The 11,553-nt window shown below is 43.8% G+C and overlaps 1 protein-coding gene across 2 annotated transcripts in view; it reads right to left on the reverse strand.

Moving 5' to 3' along the window:
• Positions 1-3,495: 3,495 nt before the first annotated feature.
• The window catches only part of f13a1b (coagulation factor XIII, A1 polypeptide b), a 12,543-nt gene continuing 4,485 nt past the window's right edge, over positions 3,496-11,553 (reverse strand). For both annotated transcript variants that reach the window (XM_062516741.1, XM_062516742.1), the window contains exons 3-16: positions 11,498-11,553; positions 10,329-10,577; positions 9,953-10,071; positions 8,419-8,526; positions 8,058-8,232; positions 7,527-7,665; positions 7,181-7,284; positions 6,903-6,991; positions 6,561-6,714; positions 5,882-6,157; positions 5,568-5,728; positions 5,225-5,361; positions 4,370-4,475; positions 3,496-3,987 (exon numbers count right to left, since the gene is read on the reverse strand). The exon at positions 11,498-11,553 is cut by the window's right edge and continues 133 nt beyond it. In XM_062516741.1, the coding sequence (XP_062372725.1) occupies positions 3,952-3,987; positions 4,370-4,475; positions 5,225-5,361; positions 5,568-5,728; positions 5,882-6,157; positions 6,561-6,714; positions 6,903-6,991; positions 7,181-7,284; positions 7,527-7,665; positions 8,058-8,232; positions 8,419-8,526; positions 9,953-10,071; positions 10,329-10,577; positions 11,498-11,553 (1,909 nt within the window). In that variant the 3' untranslated portion in view covers positions 3,496-3,951. The remainder of the gene's footprint in view (positions 3,988-4,369; positions 4,476-5,224; positions 5,362-5,567; positions 5,729-5,881; positions 6,158-6,560; positions 6,715-6,902; positions 6,992-7,180; positions 7,285-7,526; positions 7,666-8,057; positions 8,233-8,418; positions 8,527-9,952; positions 10,072-10,328; positions 10,578-11,497) is intronic.

The raw sequence follows: 11,553 nt of genomic DNA on the forward strand, positions 1-11,553 counted from the left end.
GTCTCTAAAAGTTTTTCTAATAGACGCATTTAACCGCAATCTCGATTACACCTGCTTTCAGAAGGCGGAAGTTTTTCAACGCAATATAGACGTGCGCTGTTTTCATACATCTGGCGGAATACTTAATCAATCACTATTAGTACCTCTCCTCCCCTGTACTTGCGCGTTACACCCATTTTCACCTGATCCGCCCAGGAATTAATATGCATGACACGGAAAACCGCAAATAGCCCTTTTCAGCTCCCACGGCAGGCAGTCTGCGCGTTTCCCTCATTGCGGCTTGTTTGTACATATCCTCCCCATGTTTATACGCGCACGTTACGCCTGAAATGGGCGCAAAACGTTAGTACATCTGGCCCTCAGGGCCAGATGTACTAAGAATACCGATCGTAACGTTTTTTGCGCCAAGGCCAACACGCAGAAAGCACACGCTATAATACTTCAGTTTACGTCCTATTTACCAATCCTGAAATTCGTTGGGTAATCTGCGCCGTTCTCCGCCCCCTAACGCAGTTTGCGAAGGACAACAACTGAACGACACTTCAATCAGAAGCGCAGTTGAATGAAGTTAAATGATGACAACATTAAAAGGAATCCGACGTTTAGCGATCATGAAATAATACAATGCATAATGTCAACAAGCAGGAACATAATTTAGAGCAGTAGTTCTACTCAAACTAGGCTTACTTGTGCACGTAAGCTATGGAAGATTTATCAAATCTAACAAGTAGGAAAGTTTAAGCGGATGGCGTGAAAGTGAAAGTAAACATTCGAAAAGCCACCGAAAGTTAAGGTTGCCTTTGATGTAGTACAAAGACGCAAAACTGGTGGTCTAATTAGCGATTTTGTTGTCTTTGAATGATTCTTTTATAGATGCATTTAACAGCAAATCGCATTTAACACCTGCTTTTACAAGGCGGAAATATTTAGGCGCAAAATAGACGTGCGCTTTCATGGGCAGTTTTAGTACATACAGGGGAATACATAATTAGGCGCATTTAACGCTTCTCCTCCCATCTTTTTACACGAACCTCCTACTATCAGCTGACACTCCCTTAAATCCATATGCATGAGACGGAAAAGCGCAATTTGCCATTTTCAGCTCCCGCGACAGGCAGTCTGCGCCTTCACCTCATTGCGGCCCGTTAATACATACCTCGCCATCTTTCTATGCGCACGTTGCGAAACAAATACGCCTGAAGTGGGCGCAAAAACGTTAGTACATCTGCCCCTCAGTGTCAGGGTCCTCAGTAGCGTGTAGAGGATCCATATGCAGCCACAACAGCTTGGCACCTTCTTCTCATGCTGGTCACCAACCTGGCTACATTCTGCTGTTGGATGGCATTCCATTCCTCGATAAGGATCTGTTGTCAGCCAACCTGGTTCTGTTGGTGACTCTGGCACGTACAGCACGCCCAAGCTGATCCCACAAGTGTTCAATTGGGTTGAGGTCTGAACTCACATCATGGCAGGCCATTCCATCTAGCCTGGATGCCAGACCGAAGTTTAGCCCCGCCTACATTCTTTTTCTGCAGGGAACTTCGGTCTGGCACTGCTCCGTTCAGCTGCTACTATTCGAGATACAGATCTGTTCGGACCAATCACGTTGTCAGGGCGGGCTTTACGTGATGATTGACAGATGAACAGCAGTGACGTTCACGGCTGCATGCGTCCTCGTTCGACGAGTTGGATGAGAGACCGTGTTTACTTAGGTTGATTTTGATTGCAACAGAAATGCTATGGCTATGAATGCATGCAGTTTGGCCTTTCGTTTATCTTAGCTATTGAAACTGAGGTTTTATCACGGATTCACACAACTATTTCTGAACACTTAAAGACCAACGTGGATATGCGGGAGAACTTTAGTTTCACTTTCACCAAGTTAAAACAGCATGTTTGGGTGATGTTGTTCCCGTTTGTTTAAAAATGTCTGTTTGCTCGTTGGGTTAACGACACACTTCCCCAGCTGTTCATTGCAAACAGTTTGAAGGAATTATTTTTAAAAACGAGGGAGGATGTTTTCCATATAGCCTACCCTGCTACATATTTCGTTGTCTTAGATTTCGCAGATACTGACAGCCAATAACTTGTTCTGTTTGGTTTGGGCTATCCAATGAGTGCAGAGCTATCCCCCCCGCCCTGTATCAGTTGAATCACGCCCCATAATTGCAGCTGAATGGAGCAGTTTCAGACTCATATTCTGACAAGAATTGAGTATGACGTCGTCAGGCTACATTCCATCCTCTCCACTCCCCAAATTCTGGAGGTACTCTCTGATGATCCCAGCTCTATGGGGGCGAGCGTTGTCATCCTGGAGGATGGCATTTGGTCCCATATTCTGGAGATATGGAAGTGCCACTGGCTCCAGAATCTCATCCCGGTATCTAAACTCACCTGGTAGCACTTGAAGCCGAAAACGAGATGTCTGGCAGCAGAACCCTATTACTGGCCATTTTGGCACATTTTTGGTTGGCACTACTCAGACATTTGGCTGTATTGCTCATTCCATGATTGCCCTATGCTTACAAACTATACCTCATTGTAATGGTGACAAATCAACGATAACAATGATATGAAACACTTTACTGGTTGGTATTACTAAAGGGGAGATATAATGGGCCAAAGTCAAGTTTCCTTACTTTTTGTGAGCAGTTCAAAACATCAAGTAAAATCAATAGGCTATATGGCATGACTTGTACTCAGACCACGCTTAGAAATAAGTTTGTTTGCTGTAACATTAGAATCAGAAGCGAATTGGGCCAGTAGGATAGGCTACATATTGTTTTAGTTACAAGTCGACAAGTCTATTTTTGTGTTTTATCATCCTGTGCCATTGTGTCCATTGCCCATGTGCCGACGGAGGTTTCTATTGCAGGTAATCTAGCCTACGTTACGTGCTGGCCTTGTCATGTATGTTGGAGTTGAATTCAACGCTTCTGTGTTGGCCAATTGCGCCAAAGTTAATGTGACGCTCAAAGTTCAAATTAGTTGGCGCTGACCTTTCAATGTTGCTGCAGTGGTTTAGCATAAAATAAACTATCAATAAATTTATTTTCTGCTAGGGCTCTTGCAGCCTCCGGTATATTAGCCAAATGCAAAAGACTGGTGTATTTGTCCAGAATGTTCGATGCGCTGCCAGTTGTAGCCAGTATCATAATCTTACTACAGACTTGATGTTAGGCCTCACCCTCTTTATATATATGATATGTTTGCAATTATTATAGGGATTTAACTGGCATTTGGGAAGGCCAAGTCATATGAATGAAACTCTGCAGCACTGTGAAGAGCTGTATAGTTAAGCAATAGCATGGATGAGAGAAGGATTATTAATGGATATTCCCATGGGTGTTGTTCGGCCATAGCCACGAGGCCGGAGGCCAAGTGACCCTGAATTTCTGGATCCGTCTGAAAAATCTCACATCTGCTAAATGTTGAAGGTGTGTACAACTGACACAGATGGGAAACACTCAAACACAGAAAAATGAAGGCTTATGTCTGATTTATCAATTTTGGCTTTATTGAATGGCTGAAGTGTGCACTCAGTCAAGGAGAGTGAAAGCAGAAACAAAGAAGGAGTCTCAATCATCGCATACAGAGTGCTATCACGTCGACCATAAAGAAGGAGTCTCAATCATCGCATACAGAGTGCTATCACGTCGACCATAAAGAAGGAGTCTCAATCATCGCATACAGAGTGCTATCACGTCAACCTGTAGGTCTACATATTTATATGTTGGCTTTATAGCACAATATGTGATTTGGGATTTAATAGGATACATACAAAAAGGAAGGCCCAGTGATCTACTCATCACATATACTTTTCTGGTGAGTCAGGTTAAATGTCTTCTATACCTTCGTTAGAATAGACAGGAGCTAAAGCCTCTCTTCTCTGCCTTTCTCATCTCCCACTAACTTTCTCTTTTTCTGGCTCTCTTTTCCACTTTTTCCTCTTTAATCCAGGATGGTGACATCAGCCTCCCCAGACACCTGTATAAACAACAGAATTGTGGATAATAGGGTATTATTTATATTATTATTACGTTTGTGTGAATGTGTGTGTGTGCGCATGAACATTTATTTATGATGATGGTTTTACTCAAAGTGACTTACAATACAAATGAGGACAAACATTCAAGCTACTGTAGTATAATAATAAATATTAATAAATAATAAATATTACAAACACCAAAAGAGAACACGGGTGCTGAATGTGTGTGTGTGTGTGTGTAGGAGTATGTTCTCTGAGTTCTTGTGTGTTCTGAGTGCGTGTGTGTGTGTGTGTGTGTGTGTGTGTGTGTGTAGGAGTATGTTCTCTGTCTTCTTGTATGTTCTGAGTGTGCCTGTGTGTTATTTCTGTGTACTCGTGTACCTGTCTGAGAGCAGCACAGTCCAGGCTGGCCACCAGCTTGGTTGCTCCTACCCTCCAGGGTGAGAAGCTCTGGGTCCATGACATGGTGGTACCAGGTGCAATCAATCTATCAAAACACATCAAATCTGTCAAATTGTGTGTTCATTTCTGCCTGTAACAGTAGCCACGTTTATATGGACGGTTTCCTTTTTCTTCAATCAAATTGAAATTAATCTGATTAAAGATTTCCACCAAACTGTTTACATGAACACTGAAATAAACCGATTGCCGTTTAATCTGTTTACATTATAAGCATTTAATCACTTAGAAGCACCTAGTTGTATTGCTTAGTTGTAACTAGTTACCTAGTTGTATTCACTGTGCATTAATTACCACGTAGGGAACACCTGCATAGAAAGAAGAAATGTACTCCATCCATCACAGTACCTGTTCACATGGGTGGATTTGTCAATCGATCAGATGATCAGAAAGGAGTACACCACCTCTCTTGGTGATCTGATTGTCTGATTGGAAATGTATAGGCGGATCGAGCTGAATCCGATCAGTTGAGGTGTTTACATGAGGCATTTTTATTCCGACTGAGCCATTATTCCGTTTGTAATCAGATTAAAAGTGACCATGTAAATGAGGCTACCGTTTCTTTGAAGTACTAAACATGGTGTCTTGTGACTAAGACTGAGAATATAATGTTGTAAGATTATTTCTGTGCTCAGATTTGTACTGCATTCTCTACATCCGATTGATAAATAAGGTCCTCTGTGTGTGTGTGTGTGTGTGTGTGTGTGTGTGTGTGTGTGTGTGTGTGGGTGTGTGGGTGTGTGGGTGTGTGTGTGTGTGTGTGTGTGTGTGTCCCACCTCTGGAGCTTGCGGTGCGGCGTCATCACTCCAGGCCCCTCCACACGCACGTCTACATCCTTCAGGTCAAACTTAAAGGTGTTGTTGAACTCCACAGTCACAAACATCTCCTCCCTCACTCTCGGACTGCCCGATACCTACAGGAGAGAGCAAGAGAGGGTAAATATACTTAGTAGTACAGGGGTGAAAAATAGAGTGATAAATGGAGTCAAAGAGGAATGAAAAGGAACAAGTGGAAGGGTAGAGAGAGATGAACGGATTGTGATGAATGCAAGAGGACATGTGCAGTAACCGATTAATTCTTATTGATGAGGAAGGAATGAGGGAGAGCTCCTTTGCACACCTTCACTGTGAGTTTGGGTTTGCGCATAGCAACGGTGAGCATTGCTGTGGCAATCTGGCCTGTCTCTTTGGACTTGCCAGTGACGATGAAGTGCAGGTTGGCCTGTTCCACCAGATTCGTCATGTACTCGTCAGCGCGGACCGCAATCACCTCCCTCGCCACTGAAAAGTACACCAGGCAGAGCTTAATACAGACATACGCACATCTCGTTCTTAACTGCAATAAACAACGGACTTTACACGGTTTATACACAGAGACACGTGTAAGGACTCACTACTGAAACACACACACACACAGACACACTCAAGTCTCACCACTTTGTGGTTCCGCAGTGAGAGTGGGTCTCTTGAAGATGACCTCGGTGCTGGGTACACCAGTGTAGTACACCACGGAACCGCTGACATAGAGATCAAGAGTGCGCTGCTCCCCACTGTGGTTCCTCAGCTCCACAGTCAGCGCAAAGTCGTCCCCGACTCTCACCTCGAGCGCGGGTAAAATCAGCTCCACATCAGCCGGTGGAGGATCCACACGTTGCCGCTGACAGCCGTACAACTCCGCCTTTTCTAGCACGGTCCGCTCTTCAGCGCTGCCTGCAGGAGAACAGAGGTCAGCAGAAGGCTACACAGCAGTGCCGTGCATTACCAGAAATGTACACCAGAGGGCATAACAGAGCACATGAAGTCAGACAACTTTGGCTGAAACATAAATGCAAGGTGTGTTCAAAATGTGAGAGCATTCTTAAACAAACTAACAACATGGGGTATGACAATGCGACTGGAACCATGCAGCAAGCAAATACCAAGTCACACTGCAAGTACTAATCTAAGAGTGGTACAGTATACACCAGACCACTCATCACAAGACAAAACTGTCTTGTCTGCCATTTATCAAGTTCATTTGACCTTTTAGAACACAATATACAGTAGATGCAGGTGACAGGCTGCAGGTTTTTAGCCATAACCCCGTCAGTCTTTGTGATCATGGTGGTCTTACCCTCGGGGAACTTGTAAGACTCAGTGATTTCACGGCGCCCGTTGGTACCCATAGCTTTAGTCAGAATAAGGCGACCAACATGCTTTGTGTTCTTTCGCACCGGAACCAATGTTCCATCACGGTTTCGCTGGTAGAACACCACATCACTGTTCACCTAAGGAACACAGTTTACTCTGAGAATTATCAGTGGTAGAGGTTCAGAATCTCAGGACCAGATCCATAGTAACATTGGTCATACTAATAGCTAAGACCAATCCATGTGGCTTGAATAAAGCTTATTTTAAAACGTATATAAGAATATTTCAAACTGATATTGATATTATGGCATTGTTGTTTTCTTACCTCTGCAAACACAAATGGGGAATCAAATGGGTAGCAGATCATGCCGTGTTTGATGGCGTGGACTGATGCAGGACCACACCTGTACATGCCTGTGGATCACATAATAACACACACATACAGTAATGAGGGCAAGTGTCATATGATAATAATCATATTTATTGCAAATCTATGAAGTTAGTTGCAAAGAAAGAAAATAAGAATTTTGGGATTATTCATCTGGGTAATAATGTGTGCATCTCTCTGTGTGTTGTGTTTGTGTATGTGAGTGTGTGTGTTACCATCACTAGTTTCCTGAGGTGTAGCGTCCACCACCTGCCAACCCCCAAAGCCATCAGGGAGGTCAGGACGTGTCATGTAGCACTCATTCCAGCAGTGGTAGTTCCTGAACACACACACACACACACACACACACACACACACACACACACACACACACACACACACACACACACAAACATATACACATTCAGGATCACAGGGCAAGCTGGTATGGAGTGTAGATGATAGTGGCCTTTGAAGTTATTATGTGACAATATCGGCATATTTTGGTAATTTCCTCCAAATAAAATGGCCACAGGACTGTGGTGACGATGTGAAATGAGGGGTAATGCCCCTCCAGCTTACCAGATGGAATCCTTGGTGCGCTCCCGGTCCACTTTCCCATTCTCATCCAGGATGATGTCCATCTTCAGGTTGCCATCGTTGTCATGGGCAGAGAAGAAGTTTGTCACCACCCTGGCAGGAATCCCCAGGCAGCGTAGGACTGAAACGAGACGAGACAGGATCAGGACTAGACCACACATGATCAGGAACAGACTAGATATGATCAGGAACAGACTAGAGATGATCAGGAACAGACTAGAGATGATCAGGAACAGACTAGATAGGAACAGACTAGATATGATCAGGAACAGACTAGAGATGATCAGGAACAGACTAGAGATGATCAGGATCAGACATAGACAAGGCAAGATCAGGACAAGACTAGACTTAGACTTGTCTTGTCTTAGACCAGACAGGATCAGATCCCATCTAGACAGTACTACAGTACTGTAGATCAAAACTAGGTAAGACAAGCTCCGGAGCAGACCAGACAAGATAGAATTAGGATCAGAAAATGAGGTGTTTCAACATAACAGGACACGTCTCTCTTACAGCTGTTGAAGGCGGCGGCATACACCCAGCACTGGGCATAGCAGACAGGCACGCCCCCATTTCCATAGTTGAGGAGGATCTCCACACTGCCAGTCCAGGAGGTGGGCGCCACACCATACATGTAGTCCCCACTCCAGTTGCCCACCAGCACCCCATCGTCATCCCGGCAGTTCAACTGACCAGAAACACACAGAGATGCAGTTGAGTGGTAAGCTGAGGTGAAATGTAACTGTATTGGTATTGGATGAGATGAGCTAATACTGGCTGAAGAGCTAAAGCTCCTGTTGCTCTTATCTAAAAACAGGTGTTCATTGCTCTCCTGGAGGAGTCCTTTCAGAAGACCACGCAGCCCCATTCTCACCATGGCAGACGCCTTCCTGGAGATCTTGATTGGGTCCCCGCGGTTGGTGATTGGGAGCGCCCCTTTATCCATGATATACAGGCAGGCGTCCAGGACGCCAAACTCAAACTGCAGTGACAGAGAACACACCAGCCCAGGACATGAGAGAGGTTATGGAGGGGTTACTTACTAGTAGGTACCTGTATACAGGCTTTTTTTATTCTGTCCACACAACTTTCGTTTAAAAAAAAATGTGTGTCTGGCACAGGATGACAAATCTATGGACAACAATATTTTTTGTCAAGCAACATTTGTCGCCAGGACCATAAATTGCCTTAAAAGTCACTTTTGTCTTGTCCTCATAGAGTTAAAATGCTATTTACACTCCCAAATGCATAAATACATGTCTGTTTTTAAAACATACCGAGGCACCAGATCAGTCTTTGAAATTGTTCGGTTTTCTGGTGATTTATAGTTTCGTGGGAAAAGATGTATAGCTGGCTTTTGTCACTGGTGCTTGTGGTTATTTGCATTGATGGGGAAGAGGTATAGTACAGAGTAGGTTCAATGATTTCATTCTCTCTCAGACATGTATTATATTCCTATGAAGATTGTATTCACTGTCTGGTATATGTTACACAATGGTACAAATACACTGTCATGTATCTACCATCTGGGCTTTGGTCAAAAGACACCCTGCTAAGCCAACTCCCATTAGTTGTAGCTGGACTGCTGCCTGGAATTCTTTAGGGGGAGAAAATGTAGATGGTTGGCCACACATCATCCCCATAATAGCAGCCCGATTGCCTTGTGTGGAAAGTTGTGTCATACAGTGGCTCAAATCCAGACACAGTAGCCAGGAAAAGTTTGTTAAGAGCAGGTCCTGACTGAGTAATCACTGTGAACTTCCACAGCATTCAACACCAGGGCCTGGACACTTAACAGTGGAAATAGAAGAGCCAAAATGTAATATTATATGTGATATTTTCTGGACCTGGGGCCAGACAGAGTGTTATATGTAGCTGATACTACTGTATACAAATAATTGTATTATTCATAATAGACTATGTGCACAAAAGTCTCTCTGGACGCTTGTTAGTTTCCGATGGAGCCAGGTGTGCTTGAACCTGCCGACATTGTTCATGTAATTAGTGTCTGTCTACACAGACCCGGTTAGGTGTTGCACTAAGGAATCAGCATGTTACATTAAGACGGATTTGCGTGTGTGTTATTTATTATTATCATTAATTGGCTGAACAAGATTTTCAGTGTCTGAAGTGAGTGAAGAGATGAGGAGCAGAATCTAACGTCTATATCAAGAAGATGCTGCTACAACACAGAACCTTTCGTACACGTACAGTAGTCTATTGCAGTACTACTGGTACAGAAAACAGAATTCATATTTCATATTTGGATTCAGATCCAGCCTTGATATGGCAGGGTCCATATCAAAATGAGCTGTTGTCTGAGTGTCAAAGAGCAAGTTGGATCAGTTTTGATACAGAAACATGCTGCAGCTGCTTGTCAGTCTAAAAGGAGGTCAGTGAATTGGTACCTGGCCAAAGTTCCAGTGTCTTTCAGAAATGTCATCATAGGCTCCATGGTAAATGATTCCCACGTCATTCATCACGCTCTCCTCTCGCTCGGCATCATCCTCCAGATACACAGTATCCTCTGGGGTAAACGCACGCACACAAACACACACACACACACACACACACACACACACACACACTTTGACTAACTTTAATTAAAACACTTAATTTGTGTGTATTACTAATGGTTTTTGAATATAATTATTTCCCAATTAGCATCATGACGTATTGCGCAAAGGGCCAAGTGGCTGGACAAAAGTACAAACTGCACAGACAACCATTTTGGAATAAAAAAAAACTGTTTAGGCAGATATAAAATGACACATAATGTCCAACCTTTGGCCCATGGATTGAAGAGCACGTAGATATCCAGGTTTGGGTCCCTTCTAGTCCTCCTGATGCCATAAGGCGTCTGCACGGCAACATACAGACGGTACTTTCCCACAATGGTGTCTGGTGTGGGGGTGATGCCCAAAGTGAGGAGGTTATCAGTGGAGTCCACAATGCGGCCCTTCCATGACTTATTACGCTCCTCGTTAGGGAACACAGGGATGTATGTGCCCTTGCTGGCCTGAGGACTGCCACCTAGTGGATTGGAAGAGGAGTACATTTTGAGCTTGTGTATTTGAGCAATTCTGGACGCTTAAAGCACATACTGTACAACAGTGTGATCTCTCACTGTAGATTTGAAATTCTGTCAACCCCAAGATGACTTTTGGCGCCAGTCGAGTTCTGGTGCATATGCATCACAAAGATTAAAACACCCAATAAAAAGGAAAAGCAAAAAATCTTAACCTCAGCACAACAAAACAAACATGTCAGGACTCCGATAAAGAGGAAGTCAAGAAATCATAGGGAAGGAAGTCTCTGAGGGAGAAAGTGATGAGGAGGGCATTTCACTCAGGATTCTGACAGGCTGCATTTCTGGAAGTAAGGGTCCAGGCCGCAAGGATGTGGTTCACGTGCGTTGTAATACACTGGCATCACGTTCAAGTCCTTAAATACCAGCACAGGAATCACAGAGAATAAGGAAGTGGGAACTGCTTTTTCTGAATAGTGGGGTGGACACACCAAAAAGCCATTGGTTGAACATCCCTGATTTAACCAATCATGAGCATCTACGTTGGAACACTTGGAGTTGGACTAGATAGAATATGTGTAAAGCCGGGAGCAGTCCAAGAGAACTGAGTATTCAGACATGCTATAGATGTGCATAGAAACCTTTGGTTTTCCATTTAATTAGCAACAAACTTTGTTAGAAAAAAAGTATAGGCCTGCTTTTGTTTTGTCTTTTTCCAATGAACAGAGAAGTGTTCTGTTTCTGAAATGACTGTACATTTGAGCTGACAAACCACTTAATTGGCTAAATTCTCTGAAAGTGTTACATTGAAACATATACATACTGTAGCAGTCATTGTACTTTGACATCACTGATCATTTGTCCCAAGTTGATTGACTGGACAAGGTGGTGGATAGTGTGTGTGTGTGGGGGGGGGGGGTCTCACCAATGACAAACTCCACGGCGAACTGGTCTTTAGCGGGGTCGTAGGCGCGGTTGAAG

Source organism: Sardina pilchardus, chromosome 16, assembly GCF_963854185.1.
Source record: "Sardina pilchardus chromosome 16, fSarPil1.1, whole genome shotgun sequence".
In the NCBI taxonomy this organism is placed as follows: domain Eukaryota; kingdom Metazoa; phylum Chordata; class Actinopteri; order Clupeiformes; family Clupeidae; genus Sardina; species Sardina pilchardus.